At 56.9% G+C, this 22,654-nt stretch overlaps 5 protein-coding genes across 5 annotated transcripts; 2 read left to right on the forward strand and 3 right to left on the reverse strand.

Annotated features, from left to right (window-relative positions):
* Positions 1-5,314: 5,314 nt before the first annotated feature.
* On the forward strand, positions 5,315-8,034 carry GGS23DRAFT_250246 (uncharacterized protein). The gene is made up of 2 exons (XM_051512258.1): positions 5,315-6,461; positions 6,529-8,034. The coding sequence occupies exons 1-2, from the start codon at positions 5,458-5,460 to the stop codon at positions 7,937-7,939; spliced, it is 2,415 nt and encodes an 804-aa protein (XP_051368837.1). The 5' UTR covers positions 5,315-5,457; the 3' UTR covers positions 7,940-8,034.
* GGS23DRAFT_250254 (uncharacterized protein) lies at positions 8,035-11,211 on the reverse strand. Its single transcript, XM_051512259.1, has 10 exons — positions 10,989-11,211; positions 10,779-10,933; positions 9,899-10,720; positions 9,353-9,848; positions 9,181-9,302; positions 9,036-9,129; positions 8,935-8,984; positions 8,790-8,880; positions 8,460-8,735; positions 8,035-8,401 (listed from the first exon to the last, which is right to left on the reverse strand). Exons 1-10 carry the CDS (start codon positions 11,035-11,037, stop codon positions 8,130-8,132), a joined length of 2,427 nt encoding a protein of 808 aa, XP_051368838.1. The 5' UTR covers positions 11,038-11,211; the 3' UTR covers positions 8,035-8,129.
* A 3,381-nt stretch (positions 11,212-14,592) lies between these two features.
* GGS23DRAFT_607105 (glycoside hydrolase family 61 protein) lies at positions 14,593-15,670 on the forward strand (the record flags this gene model as incomplete). Its single annotated transcript, XM_051519995.1, has 4 exons — positions 14,593-14,746; positions 14,811-15,062; positions 15,221-15,421; positions 15,603-15,670. 4 exons carry the CDS (start codon positions 14,593-14,595, stop codon positions 15,668-15,670), a joined length of 675 nt encoding a protein of 224 aa, XP_051368839.1.
* Positions 15,671-16,087: 417 nt separating this feature from the next.
* On the reverse strand, positions 16,088-17,471 carry GGS23DRAFT_607106 (DUF159-domain-containing protein; the record flags this gene model as incomplete). The annotated part of the gene is made up of 3 exons (XM_051519996.1): positions 16,088-16,767; positions 16,835-17,381; positions 17,445-17,471. The coding sequence occupies 3 exons, from the start codon at positions 17,469-17,471 to the stop codon at positions 16,088-16,090; spliced, it is 1,254 nt and encodes a 417-aa protein (XP_051368840.1).
* A 2,034-nt stretch (positions 17,472-19,505) lies between these two features.
* On the reverse strand, positions 19,506-22,125 carry GGS23DRAFT_582687 (mitochondrial carrier). The gene is made up of 5 exons (XM_051517242.1): positions 21,374-22,125; positions 20,950-21,282; positions 20,569-20,847; positions 20,381-20,517; positions 19,506-20,323 (listed from the first exon to the last, which is right to left on the reverse strand). Exons 1-5 carry the CDS (start codon positions 21,380-21,382, stop codon positions 20,089-20,091), a joined length of 993 nt encoding a protein of 330 aa, XP_051368841.1. The 5' UTR covers positions 21,383-22,125; the 3' UTR covers positions 19,506-20,088.
* Positions 22,126-22,654: the final 529 nt, after the last annotated feature.

Consider the following 22,654-nt stretch of genomic DNA (forward strand, 5'->3'; position numbering starts at 1 on the left):
TTTACCTATGAAGGTATCAACCACGATATGTATGTGCCACGTAGTAAGTCGTTTTAGAAGCTACCCGCGTTAGATCAGCGTGTGGTAGATCGTGGCGTCAAACGCTCCGCCGCCGTGGCCTCTCCGTGATCTTCGCATGGTATGAGCTGATCAGAACGGTTCTAAATCCGACGCCTGGTAAATTGCTGGACGATCCACGAGGCTGACTCTCGAGGGGCTGGAAAGCGAAACTGTGCGAGCGAGAAGAAGGGGGGGTAGAGGGGTGGCAGCGGGCAGCAGAGGGAGACTTCCTCCAATGCATGTCAATTCATCGAAAGACTGGGGATGTCTTGCTGCGGAATCCTTAGGTATGTCATAGTGGTTTGCGACAAGATGAATTTGAGTAGAAGCGCTATAGATGTTGCAGCTCCCTCCCTCGTCGACGGGGGTCGCAAGGGGCTGCGACGCGCACATATTACAACTTCTCAGTTGAGGCTCCGTACTCTACGGTCAAGAGTGGCTACAACAGGTCATTCATTGTATGCATGTACCCGTTGTAGACATATACCCATATACCTAGGTACCTGCCTCCTTACCTCTAGGTACCTAAGCTACCTTGGGTACCTACATGTAATGTACCTACATACTACCTACCTTACACACTAGGAGCGAGGGTCAGCCACTCAGTGTGGCCGCCCTCATACCCTGCAGAAGGGTGGATTCCCTCCCTTCTTCGCGCACAGCAGATCTGAGGTAACTAAGCGAACCGATTGACGAGATGTAACAAAAAGGAGGGCCCCAAGGAAGAGACGATGAGACCCAATAGTGGGCCTGAAACCCTTGTGCGGTGTTTGATGCCGAAGGCCGGCACTGGAAAGCGAGCGCTGAGATCTGTAACCGGATTGGCACTAGACCGACACGATATGGACACACACCAGTGTTAAAGCAATAAGGACAAGGTGGAAAACGGCGCTTGATAGTTTATTTATTTACCAAGCCAAGCTTTCTTGCCCTCCGGTGGCAAGGCGAAGCTGCTTTCCATCGCCTGCGGGAAGGGTTGGAAGAGGGTACTAGTAGGCGCATATAAGAGGTAGGTAGGTTTACACGTGTAAGTGACTCTTCGCGATAGGTACAGCCGGTGACTCGCCCATCTCGGAATCCGAATACACAGGCAACACCAGCTGACCGGCCACCCGGCCGTGTATAAGAGCGAGAAGTGCCACGGAATCCGGCGCTTATCCAAAATAGCATTATTCGATCATTGGAATCCGGGACGCCGCCATGAGCTGACGGGGCTTAAGTTCAGTGTATGCGCGCGTATTGGTGAGAGGGTGATTATATTGTTGAAACTCTCGGCTCTCGTTCTCTCCGATACCTACACTGGACCTCTATCCGATTATAGTTGTTGAAGGATGGCAGAACAGTCAGTCCAGGCAGGGTGCCGCGCGTTATACCCAATGCGTGGAGGCAGATCCGATCTTCGTTCGGGCCTATAAGTTTGCCAAAAAAGATAAGAAGAAGAAGGTATCCTGGAGGGTGGTCGTCAAATCGCGAAGTTACTTTTGTAGGTAGCTATATTCTCTAGATCAAAACACTCTTACCGCCTCGAAACCCTGCAGAGACAGATCTCCCGGAGGGGTGAGAGAGGCTTGGGTTCCAGTGCCAGAACGCTCAAAAATCGAGGGCAGGCTGGACGAGGTACCTACCTGTAGGTAGGTACAAATCACTTGCATGTGCGCGGGCACGTATACGTTTAGGAGGAGGTAGACAGTGTGAAGGGAAACCTCCGGAAACCTCCTGGAGGCTTGCTTGTTTCAGCCTAAGTACAGGTAGCTAGGTACCGCCTCTACGTAGGAATCGAGCTTTGTACCGTTCCTGGTCTTTGTGTAGATGCTGCCTCTACTACATTAGATACCTGGTAGGTAATAAGGCAGATCCGTGCATCTTCATCAACAGTAGATATCTGCCTGTGTGGGTGTTCCGTCAGATGACCAGCTCAGCGCACCAAACTCAGCACACGTACACGGAAATTTCTTCTACACATACTGAGTGGCGTAAAACCTACTGGTAGGAGGTAGGAGGTAGAGGTAGGTGGTGACTTGGGATGCGTGTAGGCATACCCTTGGGCATGGTTCACTACCTACGGCGTCGGAGAGGCAAGGTTTTACCCCAGTGAAGGCGTTTGTGTTGCGTGTTCACGGGTTTCTTGGCGGGCGGGATCCTGGCCGAATGGAGGAGTCGTCGCATCCCCCTCTCTCTCGTTGGTTTTCTAGCGTGTTGGGAAACATGCGTGTACTCATACGCAGCAGAATTGACCATCTCCAACTAAGTTCTTATTAGGCTGTCCGGTTAGGCGTCTACGTGGCCGAAGAAAGGGAACTTGCCATCTTAATAATGGGTGACTTTACAAGTATGTTAGGCCCAAACCTACTCCCACCCTTCTCGACTCTTTTTCTCTTTTCTCCGTGTTGCTTTCTCGACTCCTTTGTCGGACATGCCTACTGTGTGGCGGCTTGAGCATAAGGTCCGCAGCAACGATAGATTGTACGCGTCCCAAACACATCTACTACACTTGGGACAGGCCCAGGACACCACCGTCTGCGGAGCGAGCGTCCGAATCGGGATGCATGTTGGTTTCATCCGCAGTCGCGACGACCAGAGTAGCTAATCCGCGGGGGTTTCCCAGCAGCAGTGCTGGTTTCCCCTCCATGGGCCATCGCTGCGCCTCCGTTTTGGGTTCGTGCTCGCTACCGAGTTCTCACTTAGGGGAACGGGGTTGGGGAGGGGGGGGGGTTTGGTTTCTCGCAAACCAGAGTCGCTTTGCCTACCTACATATTTATATATAGCGCCGTATCATCCTGATCTCCAACCAGCGAAATCCAACATTGTGTGACCTGCCTGATGCGTATTCATCCAAGGCGTTTTGAGTGACACATTCTGTCAGCATAGGCTTGGGCAACGTAGGAAAGCGGCTGGCTCCAGATCGAAGAGATTACAGTGAACGAGAGAGAGAGAGAGAGAGAGAGAGAGAGAGAGAGAGAGAGAGGAAGGGGGAAGTGTGTGTGTGTGTAAGGTAGGTACTCATAGGTACATAGGTATATCGAAGGATAGCGGCCGACTGGCAACCTCGGCCGTTCGTAGACTAACTCGACTTGTAGCCTGTGGAATCCGAGCGGTTTCTCCGCCGCCGCGGGCGTTTCCAAGAGACGCGTCTGTTAGGCTAAGCACGAGTTAATCTCGTCGACTACGTGTACTAACCAACCTAACTAACGAGCCCAGCACCAGATGCTTGGTATCGGTTCGAGGAATCCCTAGAAGCGTTGAGCTCCGCCAAGATTGCTGGGTGGTTTTACCTGCCTATAGAGCTTGCCTTCACTTAACCTACTCTTATAAGCCCTCCTCTTAGTCATCGGGAGAGTTCCCCGGAGGCCTTTCGTTTTCTCAAGGTTTATGAGTACTTGTGAGCGACGCCAGGCGGGGACGGGAGCGCCTGACAACTTTGAAACGAGCACCTGGGATTGTTCTGGAGGGGTGCCTGGGTACATCTACCCACCTAGGCGGTTACCAGGTAGGTACCTAACCTTTGGAGGTACCTGGGGCGTATTTCCCACCGAAGCTCAGCATAAATAAGGTACGTACATCTCGAACGGTGCCGTACCTACTAGGTAGGCACGGAGTACCCAGGTAGTCAGGAATGCTTTACGTGTAGGTGACGTACCTACCTACCTGGACCCTACGCATTACGTGTCGGTGAAATGTAGGTACATACCCAACCTAAATCTACCTAGAATAGAAGGGTGAAGGGATGACATCCTGCCACGGTACCCTTTCCTTACCATAAACCATCCTAGCAAAGACCTGGCCTGGTGTCTGCTGCAGACCCACGTGCACAACACTGAACCCTCGACGGCATACCTGTCCGGAGACCTCTTCGACTCGGGCGAACCCAGAGGCCTCTATGAGGCGCTGCTAATTGAGAGGGATCTCTCGGTCCCGGGGGTCGTGTCTGAATTGGCGGCCTGCCTTTTTCCCGGGCGGCGCTCCTTTTCCTTTGGGGGAGTCTCTCGCAAGGGGGCACGGCGGGGTTAGCCTAATGGCCGTCCGTGTGTTTTCGAGCGGCTGCGTTTCCCGTCCGTCGACGTGATGCGCTCCTAAACGGCACACCAGGTCGAGACGGATAGGCACGAGGTGGAAAGCTGTGGACGGTAACGCGCCGGCGCCAATAGGATCGTCTCTATTTCCAATCGAATGCAGTTCCCTCACGCGCAAGACAATCGAGAAACCCTCCGAGCGATGTGTGGTAGCATACCGCCCTACAAGTATCACCACATGGGCGGATGTGACCCGGCATAGGATCCGCGGCCGAGCCACGTAGATATTTGCTGCTTGGCATCGCGGAGCGGCAGTGGTGTCCGAAATGTGAGGTCGAGACTCTTGCGCAACGCGTTCTCGCTATCCCTTATGGTAGTCTAGGACGAGTCCGAATCTCTGATCTAGGGTAACATCTGTTACCGAGCCTCGACCTCAAAAAACGGCTGCACGTGTAGCGGCTAGATGCGTCCCCCTCCTACGTTAGAGGGAGGCAGGGTGCATCGACGCGGGAACAAGTCTTGACATCAGGATCCTGTTTAAGCTGGCCAAACAGGCGTGATACAGGTCCAACTTTCTAACCGCCAGGGAGGGCAGGGAGAAGGAGACATACGGCGAGAAAACCCGATATGCTCTGCAATCGTCTTCGGGATCTTCTGCGAGACGTGAGCCGGTTGGACACATACGAAATGTTGGGTTTTATGAAGTTGTATGTTGCCCTCGGCAGGCTGCCGTGGACTCGCCCCGATCGGGTCGGGACCTCCTCGTCGCTCCCACCCCACGGCTTACCACGATCAGAGATGACGTCAGTTACGGGGTTATGTCCGCTCAGTTGAGGGCCTCCGACTTGTCTCGACTTCTAGCTGATAAAACCTCCACCCTGGTCGGGGTATGGGAGCCGCCGTTCGTCGTCGATGCAGGCGACAAGTCTAGGGTCACCCCCTTCCAGGCCCCTTACTGGCTCACTTACGAGCAGGCCAAAAAGGGGAGCTGCTGCTTGGCTGCCTAACCCCTGTCGCCTACTGGGGATAGGTACGTCGACAGGCAGGCTGACAAATTCGTCCGTCAGTCCGTCCGTGAATTCGGCCGAATTTCCCGGCATCACTCTTGCTGGGCGCAAGAAAGGGGGCCTGGGCAGAGTGAGCTGGGAGATACGCTCTGCATTTCACACGGAGTCGCTAGATCTACTAGAGCGAGGAGAAGTTATTGCCTTGTGGTCTCAGGTATACCTAGTACCTACCGTGAGGCGGGCTCATACGTGCCTAATCAGCCTGTTCACCGAAGCTTCTCTGCCCTCAGAGTATATGAGTACGGATCCGGGGACACGAGGGAAGACCGGTGTTTCCAAAGTACTCTATATTGTAGGGACCTTTGGGAGGGTAGCATTCAATGCCTCGGCTTCCTGCCAGAAGTTTGAGCGACGAAGACAGCCCAGAGGCGAAGAGGAGGAAAATTCGCAAGGGAACCCATAGCTGTTGGGAATGTGAGTCCTCTTACTTCCCTCCTTCTTCCGTGGTGGCAGTAATCGCCGTTACCGGGCCAGCGCTGAACATACCATCCCAACGAAAAGGTAGGAGGAGGAAAGTTCGATGTCAGTTCGCGTCAACTACGGCCACGATCTGCGTAGGGTGCGAGGCCCGGAGGACTCCTTGTGTGAGCCAGGAGTTTCCTAATGAACAGCCGCAAGCGCCGGATCGCGGCCTATCGCAGAGACTGAGTAGAATCGAAGGTTTGCTCGAGATGCTTGTGACGAGGATTGCACCCAATGCTTATATACCTGGCGCGAGGGATCAGCGCCCCTTTACATCCTCCGATTCGGTCGAAGATGATGAGCTAGATTCATCAGCGGACGTGCTACGTCCGTCTGCGGCCGACCATCCTCCTATCATGGGTATCTTCGATGCCTTGCAAGAAGACGGCGGGAATTACGCGTCTGGCCGTGCGTCCTTCGTGCCGACTCCGGCATCGACGCAGAGCAAGGCTGCCGTCACCGTCGCCATACCTACCATGCATGCGCACATATCCAAAGCGTTGCACGCGGCCTTCCCCTGCCAGCACGATATAGATGCCATACTGGCCGCGGGTCCGGGCGCGTTCTTCATAGTTAAGTTCTTCAACGGGGTTGATGGGCCATCGGAGCCTCCGTCCGCCCTTTCGGAGATCCCGCCAGTCACCAGCCACCCCGCCTTGCTCGCGAAGCGGCTGATCCAACTGACGAACTGTATGCAAAAACTGTCCCCCAGCGAGTTGCCGCTGGGTTTGACCTCAAAAGAACCGATCCGCGCTCAGATGAACAGGATGGTTAGCATCGTCTCAGAGCTTGTCGCGTCTAACGATGACCTTGTTGGCTCGGTCGAGGGCCTTGAGGCCTTACATCTCGTCGCCCTATACCAGTGCGTAGTTATTAAGAACCCCACACATATCCGTCTAAGGAAGTTGTCCAACGCCTAACGATTCTAGTGCCAATGCGGGAAATCTGCGTAAATCGTGGCTCGCCTCCCGCCGCGTCATCGCAGTAGCACAGCTCATGGGGGTGGACCGGTGGGCGCGGCAGGGGGACGACAAGCCTCTCAGGTCCGTTGACCCGCGATCGGACCCTTCGACACGGACTCGCGCGGACGGGCTATGGCACCGGCTAAACTTTTCCGACCGGTATCTCTCGCTACTCCTCGGCCTCCCCGCTACCATCCTTGACGACGGCGTTGCCCTCGCCGACCTTAAGCATATGTCCCGCGATGGCCCGTCAGAGGTACAACTCGAGAAGCTGCATAGTGTCATCGCTGGCGCAATCATCAAGCGTAACGCCAGCAACGGCGGCCACGGCGGCGGAAGTAGGGGAACGACCGCGGCAGATGCCGCGTTCGGCGCCACGCAGGCTATTGACCGCGACCTCGAGATAGCAGCTAAGTCGATGGGTGCACAGTGGTGGCGCCCCGTCGAGGTGCCCGCGGGCCCGCTGTCAGCTTTGGCGCCGATCGAGCTCGTCCGCGCACACTCTCACGTCATGCTTCAGATGAACCATCACCACCTGCTCATCCTGCTACATCTTCCCTACATGATGCGCGACCCCAAGGAGCGCCGTTGGGACTATTCCAAGACGACCTGTCTGGCTTCTTCGCGCGAGCTCCTGCGCGCGTATCTTGTCTTCCGCCGCCTTAGCGGCGCCTCCTCCGCCTGCCGCCATACCGACTACGGCGCCCTGACCGCCGCCATGACGCTCTTGCTTGGCTACCTCGATCCCAAGCTGCGCGCGCGACCACACGACGGCCGCGGTCTCAGGGTCGCCCCCGCCGCAGCCACTATTGCTCGCCAGCGAGCGCTCGACCGCGAGCTCGTCCTCGCTGTCCGGGACACCATGAAGGAAATGGCCGATCGCGACGGCGATAAGCTCAGCCAAGAGGCCTCTGATATCATCAGCCGCCTGCTACCCCTGACGGAGGTCGACATGGCGGCAACCGCCGCACTCCCTAGCGTGCAGCTAGATGCTCCCGTCCGTCTCGAGATTCCCTACCTGGGCACTGTCAACATCAACCCGGTCCGCAGGTGGACACCGCACGAGCAGCACCAACCTGGACCGGATGGTAGTGTAACGCCGTCGTCGACTATATATGGGGAGGATTATGCTGCGCGAGAGGACACGTACGGGGCCACCGATATACCCGAAAAAATGCTATCGGAACCACCCGCCCAGCACCTCCAACCGGCGCCTTCGAGCTTCCTGGCCTCGCTCGGGGGGGACGCGAACTTCCCTTTCATGCAGATCGAGCCAGACCTTTCCTCGCAGTACCAATCGCCTGAGCTTGCAGCCGACATGGATCGGTGGACATTCCAAGGATTTGACGCTGCCTTCTTCGAGAGTCTAGTTTCATAGTAGCACCTTACTCTACTGCTAGCTCACACGAATCGCTCAAATCGCGTATCAATATGTAGGTACAGACAACGTATCCGTGTAGGTATATGTTTATAGCTCAAATTTTGTAGGGTGCTCCGCAACGCAGGCATATATGTACAAGAATCTGACCCAAAGAAGGAGGGACTTGATTACCAGGTCTACGATTATCTCAATCGGACCCTTCTGTTAGTAGCGTTATTATTGTTCCCCCGGTGTTCCTGGGTATCTTTACGGGAACCAGCGGCTTTAGAGCCAGGATCTTGTCCGCCGCAAATTCTGCCGCCGTCACGATCATGGCCGAAGGGTTTCCAGTGACCATACCCGGGAAGATCGACCCATCGACGACGAAGAGGTTGTCGGTCCCGTAGACTTTGGTGTTGAGGTCTACCACAGCCGTTCCGTTCTCCAAGCGGCCGTCGTCCGGGCCCAGTTTAGCCGTCCCTACAAAGAGCGAGTCAGTCAGCGGTGCCGCGAGGAATACCATCGGAGAAGCACTAACCCAGCCAGTGGTTGGCCCGACGCTTGGCCGAGGTAACCTCGATACGCTCAACGTATTCCCTGGTAGTTTGGTTTTGCGTGGGAAGCCGGAACACGAGGTCCTTTGTGGCCCCCAAGGCTTTTCGCACGTTCTCGATTCCCTGGATGACGGCTTCCTTGTCGTTCTCGTCTCGGAGATACGGCGGCGTCGACACGACGGTCCCCAGCCCAGCGTTTATGGTCATCCGACCCCGAGAAGTCTGCCCTCGACCTAGATACTGGCTCATGATCATGGTACCTAACCCATATTAGCTCGAATGACCCTCGACTTTTTCGTTGCGAGGCGCCCTACTGTTACTCTCTGTCTGGTCGGCGCCCTCGACGCGAGCCGTCCACTGCAGCTGCCGGACTACCCCGTCCGCGCCTTTTATCTCGTCCCAGAACTAACAACACATCATGAGAAACTGTTAGAAAGCGGTGGGGCCAAGGACACCTACTACGGGCCCGATATTGGGAGCAGATTGCGCAAGAATGCCGGTGCGGTTCGCTTCCGAGGGTCAATGTCATGTCTGGGTTCTCTGCTCGCGTAGATACTGACCGAGATATCGTTGTTTGTCCGAAACAATCGGCGTTGCCCAAGCCTCGTAAAAGTCGTAGAAGACTACGTCGGGGTGGGTAAAGTAGGTATCGGTCTTGGCAAAGCAGCGTTAGAAGGGTTCGACTATCGCCTCCGGCTCACTTACGTTGACGTGATCCACGAGGTTCTCGCCGACCGGCAGGTTAATCCACGACTCCTTTTCGATGAAGTTTGGCCCGTCGGGAGAAGAAGCGACGACCTCGAGTTGGTCTTGTGGACCGATTCCGCCTGTGAACAGTAATCAGCATTCGGTTCTAGGCTCGGATGACTGAACTCACTTCTCAGAAGGAACTTAGCTGAGCCAAATGTCCCTGCTGAAACGATGACTCGTCCGGTGTTGGGGGTCACGCTGACGGTACCGAACCCGCCACCCGCTACTGTGCAATCAAGCTCGACTCCGGTGACGTGCCCGCCCGTCCGAAGAGCCCTCCGGGCCGGGGTGTTCATCCAAAGCGCGAAGTTGTCCCGCCTGGCGGCCGTAACCAGGTAGGTGGCCAGCGGTCCGCCCCTCTCACCCCCTGAGAACATGTATGTAGTAGAGCCGAAAGTGTGGTTCTTTAGGGTCGGATTGCTGTTCGGGGTCGGCAAATTCCTCCAGCCGGCCGCCCTCAAGGAATTGGCGATGACGTCGAATCCTTGATGCATATACAGATTGCCGTCCCGGGATGGCCTCGTGGTGCCCGGAATACGCCGGAAAGTTCGGTCCGTAGCCGCCCTGAGATCCGTGCTGCGCCATCCAGGGGGGAAATTCTCGTCCCAGTCCTTCGGGTTGGCCTAAATTGTGTCAATATCTCGGCTTGGACGTATGTACTGAAGCTCTTTACCTTCCACCATAAGCCGGCGTTAACGGCAGTCCCGCCGCCGAGAACACACCCAGCCATCTGGTCCGTGTCCCTACAGGCGACGCCGTCTGAATCGACCCAAATCTGGTTACACAGACCTGGAACGTCGAACCGGGTAAGGTCTGTCTTCTGAAGCCAGAGCGGCTTCATGTTTCCACCCCATATTCCCGTAGATGGCGGTCCCTTCTCTAGCAGCAAGACGCTATAGCCTCTCTCACTCAGCCGATCCGCAATCGGGATACCGCCAGCGCCGGCGCCGACGACGACGTAGTCGAATGTCTGACCAGCCATCTCGGCAGCACAAGCAACCGGGGCCCCCGAGCCGGGATCGCCGGGAGGCGAAGTACCGCAGTCTCCGGGCACGACTCTCGTAGCCAGCTTGGTCCACTCGGTGTACTGGGCCTTTGGGACACTCTCGAGGGGGGCACCATACTGGCCAAACGAATCATGCTGTCCAAATCGAATATTGACAGGACATTCAGCGTTCGCTGGAACCGTCTTAGCCGATGCCCGTCCCATGATAAGCAGTCCACTGCTAGTGTGGACGCTGCCGCTCGCACCATCCTGGTCCCAAGCAAAGCAATTCTGGCACCGGTATATGACCTCGAAGCCGGTCGCGTTGACGCTAGATCGGATCTGGGTCAACGTTGCGTTTCCGTTATAGACCCCCGGGAGGCTGTAGCCGGTCGTGAACCGGAACGACGTTAAGACTTGATCTTGGTAGGGCCAAGCAACGAGCAACAAGGCCTGCGTCATCTGCCCGGACTCTCCATGGGATATCCCACACCAACCAGTAGAGCATTGCTATGGGGAGAGAGGATTTAGTTACGGTTCCCCGCCGAGGCCATCATCGTTAACATACCAGGATCCCGATGTATTCGGTGGCGTCTTTCGTCAGAGAATCCTCGGGCAGAGCTAGGCCGATGGTCATCCCGCCTTGAGTCCATGTTCCAAACTCGATCCCGGTCTCGGGGTCTGTGTAGGGCACGGGGTCTTGGGCGAGACCGGTCCGGAAAACTACAGGAATTCAGCGTGCGCACCGTAGGGTCCCGAGAGACACTCAGAAACTTACAGGCAGCGGCTGCCAGCACGGCAGTCGCAACGTTGGCAAAGGACGGCATCTTAAGGGGGTCGGCGGCCAAGCATCCAAGACCTGGAGGAGCGTGGCGAGTCGAGTACACAGAAAGGGGGGGGGCCTGAACGGATTATTAAATGGCATCGCGGCGTGACATTGGATAAGCTAAGAGCAGCGAGCGAGCGTCCTTCGCCCGATTTTCCGGGAGCAGGGGGCGGGGGCGCGATAGGCCATGATCTGCAATGGGCGTCCAGCTATTCGCCGGGGCGGGCAAAGGGCCAGGCTAAAGCATGGACTGGGGTGCGGAGGAGAGTGCCGGAGAGGAATGCGTATAGAAATGGTTAGCAAGGATCGTGCCGGCACCCTTCAGGAGGCAGGGAGATGGGTAAGTATATTATTGATCAGGGGACGCGCGGAAAGGGGTCGAGAGGAGCGCCGACTGGCTGGGATAGCCGGTAGACGCCCCAGCGCTGGCAGGACAGAGTGCGCGCAGCAATAAGCCGGGCATTATCCACCCGCGGAGCCAAGTCGAAGCAAGCGGTTCAGCATGCGATTGAGCCTGAGAGAGAGGGAGACAGAGTAGGATGAGAGAGAGCAGTATAGTAGGTATAGCATACGCCTGGCGTACAGCATCGTGGGCCATAGCGAGGGCAGGGGAGAGAGCCCAAGCTAACTGGGCCTGGCTGGGCCTGGCTGGACCGGGAGAGGCTGGACATGGTGGTGTTGATAGTGTCATATGGAAACGTCGGGCAGGCCAAGTCGGATATGTGAGCGGGCCATGGACGATCGACGGCCACTCGACGAGGCCGGGGGTTCTCGTGCTGCCAGGGACCAAATGAACGAACCACTGGAACTCGATGCCGTGACCCAATAGCAGGACGCGGAATTGTCAGGAGCAGTTATTGTTATTTATTTATCGACTTATTGGCCCTCTGCACTTTATTTTCCTTTTCTTCCTTTATCCCTTTTCAGCTTCTTCTTACTAGTTTTGTTACTCTCCCTCTCCTTTCCCCCTCTCGCTCTCTGTATCTTCCCACCTCACCCCCCTCCCCCGCTCCCCTTTTCCGTCTCCAAGAACAACATCTCTCGGCCTCCGTGCTTCGGAGGCGCATACCTACGTTCTGAGTACCGTCTTGGCGACGCTTCGGAGTAATACCTCACATCTCACTTATCTCGTGAGATTAACCCGTCAAGTAACCCCAGCTCGCTTCCCCACAAACGAATAGAGACCCCTTTTTTCAGGCCCGTCGTTCCAGCGCGGCCAAGGCCTTCTTAACGAGGACTCGCCCCCCTCCCCCTTTTCCCCCACGCTGTTAGAATACGGGTGGGACACTTGAGTATACCCTCACGGGTGACCCTCGGTCTCACTTACTACGAACTACGTAGCAGCAGTCCCGGGAGGCCAAGGTAGCATGTCCATTTGCTCCGACGCAGCACCGTCGTGCCCCAGGGTCCTGCTGAAATGCCCGGGTTCTTCGCGCATGCGGACATTTTATCTCATGTGCGACGTGATCCATCATCAACTTCGACATTAGGTGCGTGCTGTCACGTATTAGTCCACCTTCTCGACAACCCGCTGGAGTACCTAGATTTCGCTCGCTGCTTATCTCCCTTTCCCACCGCGGCTTTTGCAGGGGCTGCTGCACCGGCGGTCCGCACCTAGAAGCATATGGGGTTAATTGGATGCAAATCTGGATAAATGTTACCGTCAGCGAGACACTTTCCCGGTTCGTCGTCGGCCATTATCTCGCGTGCCATTTGCCGCCTCTCAGCCTATATTCGTGCTACCTCTACTTCAAACGTCGGCCTCCCCTCGTCGTATCATGCGCAAGCAGCGAAGCCATCCCATCCCATCCCGCCTTATCGCTTTAACTCCCCAGACCCGTGGCGGTTACCAGGGCCGACGAACGACGGAATCAGCGAGGGTCGTGCCTCGCGCTCAGCGAAAATCATCGAGGCTTGCCGCCTGAATCCCGACACGGCATCCCGCACTGATATTCAGCACCTCATCCGCCCACAAGTTGATAGGAGTGGCCTCCCCGCGAAATCCCACCCACACGCCTGGGTAAATCCAACTACCCCGGGGATAATTCCTGCTGCGAAACCCCGAGAATACATTTGGTAAACGCGTGGCTTACGTGACGATGCCGTACGCCCTACTGTCCTTGTCTGCGTGCTTTTGTCTGGGAGAGATATGGCGGCTGAGCGCTATCATCAGACATGCTCGGCCAGAGAGGCACACCTCGAAGTACGAGCTGGCCTCTGTAAACAAGTATAAGTACAGCATCGCTGCCTAGCAGGCCTATCTCCGCGGCGCCCCTACCGCCGGATATTCGTGGATAGCTCTTCCATCGTCAACGTCACGGAAGCTGAGCCGCGGCCACACGGCAACCTCATCATCATCGGCCGAGTGGAATATAGCGGCAACCGATGCCCGCCACAGACGCAGCCGATCTCGCCAGTAGAGCAAGTAGATCGGGAAGAGAACCTAGAGGTCCTGTCAACGAAGTACGCCAGAGGAATTCAGGCGTGTTCGGGGAGATCTGGTAGACGTACCTCTCTCGACGAAGCCGCCAGTGTAAGAGCCCTGCGGCTAGCACACCCCCTCCAGACTCTAGAACCAAGCCAGCACCATAGCATGGCCGACTATCCGCAACGGCTGACGCCATACTCAGCGCCCGCGGGTGCGATGCCACATCTCCTTCACACCCGTCTGAGCGCCGTAGCCAGCAAGGCAGACACCGACGAGGTCAGCGTCGCCAGGAAGGGAGAAAGCTCGGAGATTCGCGCGTTTGGGGATAACTATTGCGTTAGCCTGGGCGGGCGTGGAGCGGGTAGCGCGCGCACGTATTGCTGAAGCCGAATGGCGTCCGAGCACGATGCTGGCGAGGAAAGCGAGGACGGTCCGCTCTTCGCTCTCCGGGGGGGGAGCTGCCGCTGCGAGCGATCTTGGCTACCTGGCCAGATCCCTCCCCCTACCCGTTGCTCCGGGCGTGCCAGTGCCGAGCCGTCCCTCGCGCGTGGTAGGTAAGCGTATTGCGCGCGTGACACCTAGGTATATAACCTCCATCTGTATTCCTATTCGGGACGTAAAAAGTGCTCGGCGCCGCAACAGGCGCCGGGACGAGCTGCGACAGCCAACCACGTTGGCCGGATCTGCCTAGATAATAGACTCTTTAATCTATATTCTTAACGAGCTCTGCTACGACGGCCGCCTCGCCGCGCTCCCCCCCCCACCCTCCCTTTCCACTTCGACTGCCCCGCTGGTGCTGGGATATTTTCCCATTCTCCCCGCCCTGGGGATGGAGCCGCGGCCCGCTTCATATACCTAGGTAGAGGGACCTGGGGGAGGGGGAGCAGGGGGGGGGGAGTGTTCGACGTCCACGGCAACCAGCGAGAGAGGACGCGAGAAGTGCCGGGGAGCGGAGAAGTGGCGCGCATTTCGTTCTTAAAGACGGCCTACGAGTCCCTACGCAGCGGGAAGAGCCCGCTGGTCCTCGACCTCCGCCATACTCGCACCGTCGTCGGGACATTCGCGCGCGTAGCGATAGTATCGCCTGAGAATTCGACTCCTCCGGACACCTACCTACCCAGGTCCACGATGAAGAACGTCGTCGCGCTCGTCGCGTCCGCGGCGCTGGCCGCGCAGGGCGTCTCGGCCCACTACATCTTCCAGTCGCTGGCCAAGGGCACGGCCAAGGGCCAGGCGTACCAGTACGTCCGGCGGAACACCAACTACAACTCCCCCGTGACCGGTTCGCGAACCCCCTCCCTCTTGGTTTGTCCGCCGGCTAACCCGCCAACCTCGCCCGTCTGCAGACCTAGCCTCCAACGACCTCCGCTGCAACGTCGGCGGCGCCGCGGGCGGCAGCACCGGCACGCTCGAGCTCAGCGCGGGCGACCCGTTCACCTTCTCCCTCGACACCGCCGTCTACCACCAGGGCCCCATCTCCCTGTACATGTCCAAGGCGCCGAGCACGGCCGCCGCGTACGACGGCGGCGGCGAGTGGTTCAAGATCTACGACTGGGGCCCGACCTTCAGCGGCGGCCAGGCCAGCTGGAACATGAAGGGTAAATGACACACCAGCCCCTAACCACCCCCACCCCCCCTTCCCATATTTACGGTGGTCGTGCGACTCCCAACAAGGAGAGAGAGAGAGAGAAGATAAGAGAGCGAGAGCTAGCTTCGTTTGCTGACCGACCGGGGGGGGGGGGGCCACCCCGTCCAGACACGTACTCCTACACGATCCCCAGGTGCATCCCGAGCGGCGAGTACCTGCTGCGGATCCAGTCGCTCGCGATCCACAACCCGGGCGGCATGCCGCAGTTCTACGTCGGCTGCGGCCAGGTCCGGGTGTCGGGCGGCGGCAGCGCCTCGCCGTCCCCCACCGTCCGCATCCCCGGCGCCTTCAAGGCCACCGACCCCGGCTGTGAGTTCCTCCTCCTCCTCCTCCTCCCTTTCTTTCTTTCTTTCTCCGCTGCCCTCTCCTCGGGGAACCACAAAAAAGAAAAGAAAAAAAACCGTATCGCCTCCCCCCCCCTCCCTTCCCCTTCTCACACCCGAGCACGTCCGGGCAGCGAGAGGAGCTGACATCCGCCTGCCCGAAACAGACACCGCCAACATATACAACAACTTCCACCAGTACACGGTCCCCGGCCCCGCCGTCTTCACCTGCTAGGCGGCGTTGTCCGCGCCCGATGCTCCCTGCCCTTCCATTCCCCTTCGAATCCGCAGCACACCCGTCCTCGAGGGCTAGGATGGACGCGACTCGCGCGGGAAAGGGGAGGCCGGGGGGTGGAGCTTACTGAGCGACGCCGGGGAGAGCGCCTTGCATGGATATTATCGCATTATGTAAGGTGCATAACCACCTATCACGACGAGGCTCAGAGTTGTATGTATGTGTGCGTGTATGTAGTTGCGTTGGGGGTTAATATTCCCCCCTCGTCCCCGAAAATATCAATTGATCTTGCCTTGCACTTGCGAAAACGACTGGTTTTTCCGTCTCGATATCCTGCCAAGTGTACAGCCTCAAGAGGGGCGAACCTGCCTCCCTGCCTCGATATCCTTGCGTTCCATAGTAGCGCGTCTGTCCCCTTCACGACTTCTTCCCGAAGAAGCTTGTGATCTTCTGCGAGTCGGCCACCTGCTTTGTCTTGCTCGGGCTCTTCTTGGCCTTGTTAGTGTTATTTACCGTTGCCGCAGTGCCGATCTTCCGCCCAGACCCTTTCCGCGGCGACGGGGTGGACTTCGTCGGCGTCGTCGTAGCCACCTTCTTCGGGCTCGGGGCCGCCCCGTGTGCAGGTTCGCCCTCGGCTTCTCTCTTGATACCCGTCGATGCCTCCTTTCCCTCTGCTTCCTCATCCATTCTTTCCTCCGCACACGCTGCGTCCCCAGTGGTAGCGGCCAGGCTTTCTTTCTCTTCCTCCTCCTTCTTGACCTCTACTTGCGGCTTCAGCTGCGAATCCGCCTTGCTTGCGAAGAAGTTCGCGATGCTGGCCTTGTTCTCCTTGCTGTCGATCGGGACGACGAAGGTGGGCGAGTCGTTGCCGACCTTGCCGACGTCCTTGCTGACGCGGTACACGTCGAGCTCGCCGTCGAAGGGCTTGAGCAAGGCCTGCAGCTCCTTCGACCACTCGTAGCGCGCGGGATCAAGCCAGGTGCGCATGGCCTCAGATCCGTTGTCTAGGATGACCGGCATACGGTCGTGCAGGAAGCTGAGCTGCTTGTTCGAGCTCGTTGTGATGATCGTATACGTGTAAAGCTTCTGCCCGCCGTCTGCGGTTTGTCAGCGCCCGCTCCCTTCGTCTCCTCCGATCCGAGGGATGCCCGTGAGAACGCTTACCCTCGTACTGCACCACGTCCCATAGCCCGGCGAAGCACATCAACTTGCCGTCCTTGCGCTTGACGTAGTGCGGGATCTTCTCTCGGCCCCCGCCCTTGTTCAGCCATTCGTAGAAGCCCTGAGCGACGACGATGCATCGCTTCCGAGCCTTCATCGTGCTCCACATGCCCCCGCCCTGCGCGAGCGAGTCGTCCCGGCAATTGATGGTCTTCATCGTCGAACCGCGATCCGGACTCCGCTTGGTCCAGAAGGGGACCAGGCCCCATTTCATGCTCTGCAGCTTATAGCTGACGGGGTGCGCCGAGGACGCGTCGCCCGCGGCCTCCCATTCCGCATGCTCTTCGGCCGCGACTTTATCGGGCGTGGCGTTTTCGTGATGCCTTCGAGGGCCGGCTCCCCAGTCCGGTACGTCGGCACGGTAGACGATGCCGTGGTAGCTAGGAGCAAAGTTGTAACTCTGCCTAGGTGTCTCGTCGCCTTCGTCGTCTGGCGTCTCGTCTACCGACATGTCGTCGTCTTGCAACATCTGACGAATTTGTGCCGGTCTCTGATGGTGATGGCGGTCAGTGTCTCTACCTATTGACGAGGTATGGCAGTGGTTGCAACCTACCAGGGCCAATGAATAACGTCCACACATTTTTTTAATACAATGAGATTTTAGACAGGAGGAGTAAACAACGTGAGGAGGGAGATATGAGGTTGAAGAAAGGATGCCGCACGCTTAACCTAACTGCCCTACTGGTTGAGGCGGACGGCGGTGCGGGCGAAGGCAATATACGGGGATGGAGAGAGCTGGAAAGTTATGCCGAAATTTAGGTAGATACCTAGGTGTAGCCCCCACCGAGGTGCGTTGGTAACATCCTAAGCCAAACCGGTTGCATGCGGTAACGCTGGTAACCTTAGTCTCAAATCGCGCCTTTGACACGGAGTCAGGTGACTGTTCTCTTTCCTCTCAAGTCTACACGGAGGTCGTTTTTCCTGCTTGCATATTTTTGGGTCGACACTATCGCCGAGGTAGCGGCCGAGGTAAACAGCGATACTGGTTGAGTAATTAACTGCACGTTGGCATATACCTACCCGGAATGCCACTAGTTAGGAGTTCTCCGGCTTCTGCTAGGAATAGCGGCAAGTCGTGGTTTAGCCCAAACGATACACATACCGCTGGAGGTGGTCGGTTACGGGGGCCCGAAACCTCGAGGCCTCAGAAGTCATGAACATCAGAAGAAATCTTGAATGCATTTCATTCCGCGTAATTGATTTTGCGACCCTAGCCACGCCAAACCATGCATAAACCATTCGGAAGGCGGCGTTACTCCCTTTTTGCTCTGCATTGTGGCATATCGGAAGAGACACGACGCCAGACCCAACCCAACCCAAGCTTTCCTTAGACCTTGAAACCTCTGGACCGCCTGCGACCACGGGCCCGCTCGAACTTGCGGCCCTTGGACTCGACGTAGGGTTTCTATCAATTGTCAGCGTGCCGCGCCCTGGCAAGTTAGAAGCGGACCACAGCCGGCGTACCTTGTGCTTGTGCGGGCCGAAGCCGAAGTGCTTGAATGCCTCGCGGGCGTTCTTGGGGCCGCGGAGCAGCAGAGTGTTGGCTCCTGTCGGGGCACGAAGAGCAAGCTGGTCGAGGGTTAATGCCTCACCACCGGCAGCGAGGATGCGAGCACGGGCCGTCGCGGTGAATCGCAGAGCGGCGACGGAGACCTTCGGGACCTCGAGCAGCCGGTTATCGTCGGTAACGGTGCCGACAATGACGACGATCTTGCCTTCCTGGCCCTTGCTAATTTGGCCCTTGATACGGGAGAGCGAGACGGGCGGCCGGTTGATACGGGACGTGAAGAGCCGTCGGAGGACGACCTTGTTAAAGTTGGAGTCCGTTCGGCCTAGACAACAGGAATTCGAGTCATCATCACCGTTCGCTCGCAGTGAAGATACGCCCGTACTTCACACAGTTCGCGTCGGGGGGTGATAGGAGAGATCACTTACGAGCCAGGAAGCGGTACAGCTTCACCAAGAGCTTCAGGTAGACATTTTCGCTCTTGGGTGCCTTGCGGTGGGTGCTGCGCACGTGGTGACGGTCGAGATCAATACCTATTTCAGAGGAAAAAAGCCATGTCAGCTTTTTTGGTTCCAGTATGCTCTGTCGGGCACATCCTCGCGGATAGGTCCCTTTTCTCGCAGAGAACGAGAGGAGAGAGCGCGAGCGACAACGCGCGGCAGCTCGTCCTTCAGGTTTCCACTCGCATAGGGATCTCCAAATAAATATTGAACATACCCATCTTGACGGTGACCCTTTGCGATCTAAAGAAATCGAGAGTCGATGGGGAGAATTTGCTGTTGTGCTGTTGGTTGGTTAGTAGCAACTGAAGACGGGAAAGCAATTTTTAGGCGCACTGGAAAGAGGGACGGAAACCCCAAAAGACACAGCGGAATTGTGTGGGCGGTGACCAACGGCAGTTAGGGTTCTGCGGTACCTCTGGTGACTATGAGGACGGGGACTTTTAGTCGGGCCGTGAAAAAGAATTGCGGGGACTCGGATAACTTCCTGGGTATCCTGATCTGCATATAACCCGGGCCGCATTCCCGACCCGGATCCATCCAGCCGATTCAAGGCCCGTGGGAGGGAAACGAACCAGCTCCTAGGCCAATGTAGGTATAAGTAAACCAAACATCCTATTATACCGCGTAGCTGTCGTATAAATGAGACGAATTCATTTGATTTCTGGGGCCTCCCCTCCTCTCCTCTCCTCTCGCCTCCTCTGTCCTAACCGTAGGCATCCTCACCGCGCCTCACTGCCCGCGTACTCCTTATATACAAAGTACTCATCATCCGGCAGCGTTTCTGACAGGGGAGATGATTGATCTCTCAACCCAAGTCCAACCCTTCGACGCCCTCTTTCTCTCCTTTTAGAACGAGCCCGCAGCAGAATGGGTATACAGTATGTATGCCTTCGTAGGCGTCTAGGCTATTCCGTCCAGTCGTCGTACCACTGGTGCCGCCAAGTGAACTTGGATATTTGTGCTCTATGTCCGTTTATCTACTCCCCGTCCCATGTATAATGTGTTCTCTAATCTCATGTCCCATCGAGCGATCCAGCCAAGGAGGCCCGTGCACGGCGACGATCTAAAAGTAGTCGAGGATGACCTGGATTATTTACGTCCAGGTCGCGGGATTGGGGAAGGAAAGGAGGGGGGAAAAAAAAAAGGAGACACCAAGATATTCAACCACGATTCAGCTCTCCCCCCACTTACAGAGTCACCGGTTCTTGCTTCAAACCAACCAGGAAGTCCCGAGTAACCTCGAAGCTCAGCCAGTTGGCAGCCATGCTAGGTGCAACCTTGAGGAGGTTAGGGATGAGGCCCTTATACATGCCTCGCAGACCTTCTTGGGCTATTATCACCCTGACCGCGTCCCCTATCGATTTGTACTGATAGCCCATGCCGGACATGGTATTGATCTGAAACCTCCGCCGCAAAACATCGCTGCGCGCACGTCAGTCGGATGGCCCCGTTGCCGGCGCCGAGTAAGGATGTACTCACAAGGGATAGGTGCAAGTCTGGGCGACAGCGCCGGATACGGCGCCGGCGAGCAACTTGCGTGCGGCGTTGGGGTTTTGGTCACCCTCGGGGGTTAGATACTTGCGGGCGTATTCGTACGTCATGAAGTTCAACCCGACCTACGAGACCGTCAGCACTCCCCGGCGGCGCTACCGGGACTCCGGACGTACATATGGGGCTACTCCCGCAACGGTAGGTATTATGCCACGATACAAGGCAAGCAAGCCGCCCTCCTGCTTGTACATCGTGGCCAACGTAGACCACATACCCGGGAGCTTGTCTTGCGATTTATGGCCGAGCGCGGCGAACGATGCTGACTGGATGGACAACCGGGTTCGCACGATGTCGAGTGGATACGTGAAGATGACTGACGTGATGCCCGCGATGCCGCCGCAGACAAGCCGCTCGAGAGGGCTCAGAGGAGCGCCGGGGTATTTCTCGAAAATGTGCTGCGATCTGTGTCAGCCTAAGCAGCAGAGCCTCATCCGAGTTCCACAAGAGTCGAATTCTATCGCACGGAGGATCCTCAGCAGCTCACGCGGTCTACGTACGCGTTTATAGAGGTTATAACTGCCAAATTGCACGGCCGAATACGGAACGATGCGAATGCAATTAGTCCCGTTGCCAGCCATAAACCCTCTCCAGCCTTCTTCCCTCCACATCTTGGCAAGCGCCTGGCCGACAGATAATTTGTACTCATTATGTCCGGCGCTCTGTACTTGGAAGAGGATCTTGAGTCGCTCGAGGGGGGATACGACGGTGCGCGACACAGCTCCGGCGACGCCACCGGCGCAAAAAGCGGCAGCCACCGGCTGAGATACGAAATCCACGAGCTGGCCGGCGCCGTTGCCATTGGCGTTATTAGCCTTGATGTTGTCCGGGCTCTAGGATACATTCGGGTTAGCTGCCGATGCTCTGGGCCACATCCCGGCTCCGGAGCCGGGACACGGTAAAAGCGTAGCCATATAGACGTACAGTAGCCATATTAAGACTGGGGTGACGCGGACGTAGGAGGGAGGTCGGCCAACAAGAAGGAGGTGGGCGTGGAGACGGCACGTGGTTCGCAGGCAGCGGAGGCAGGGAGACGACCGATGCGCGCGGAACAGGTGTTGGGGAGAGGAGTAGAGAGGATCTGAAAACGACTATCGCAACAATATAATCTTCATTGAGAGGGTCTCGACGACTCGGACGGCATAGTCGAGCTTGGAATGACGGCGGTCAAGGCTGAACATAGGTAACGGCGGCGGCTGCGCGGGATTGTAAAGCGTTCGTCTGAGTCGCTCTGTGGTATCGTCCTTGTTAGGTCGGTCAGATCATCGAATTGACCAAGCGACATTGAGCATTCATGGTCGGCCGCCTTCTATTCATGCATACCCCCCAGGTTAGCAATCAGGATAGGAGGCAGGGCGGAGCAGGACACATTGTTATGAGGGAGGGAGGGAAATTCAAGATGGGTCGGGAAACGGGGCAGTGAGGGAAAATCAGAGCTTTGGGGAAGCTCAAGCTATGAGGAAACGGCGGTAGGCCTGGTTGGCAGGCGAGGACATAGGTAGGTAGGCTTTTTTTGGAGGGTAGGTCCAACATGAGGTCGGCCAGTCGGAGCTTGGGGAGAAGGGGGGAGGAATGGGGGAAGAAAAAAAAAAAAAGAGTCTGGCCAGAAAATAACATAAAACCGGACAGTCAGCTGGCCGGTCGGTCCACTTGCACCGGCTCAGCTGAGATACATATGAGTACAGAAGACTTTGGTAACTGACAATCTATTCCTGCAGGTGATACGGATCTCTGCTATGAGCCACCCCCCCCTTTCTCAGCCGGCTGTCAACCACCGTAGCCGGGTATGACGCTGGAAATCCGCGCGCAGTTGGCATGTACGCAATTGGCAATCCGCATATACTCGACCGAAGAAGAAGAAGTGAAGGGGAGGGAGATGAGGAAAATAGGGACGAAGATGGTAAATTGGCCAATACCACCTAAGATAACACCTCATGACTTGCAGGCTAGTACATTTCCAAACTGTCGGCTCGAGGGCACTACCTATGCACGCATGTACCTACCTACCTGGGTAGGGTACCTACCTCCTCCTCTGTATCTGCCGGGGCTTGACGATAAGGCGGTAACAAGGTGGTAACAAGCTATTTTAAGTCCAGTGTTGGACGCAGCTAGAATGGGTACCTCCTAGGAGGTAAGACAAGTAGATACCGTCGATACGGATGCTCATAGGAGGTAGGTAAGATACCGAACGTTTAGGTAGGCTGT

The sequence above is a fragment of the Durotheca rogersii genome (genome assembly GCF_024521655.1).
Source record: "Durotheca rogersii strain YMJ 92031201 chromosome Unknown GGS23scaffold_26, whole genome shotgun sequence".
Taxonomy (NCBI): Eukaryota; Fungi; Ascomycota; class Sordariomycetes; order Xylariales; family Xylariaceae; genus Durotheca; species Durotheca rogersii.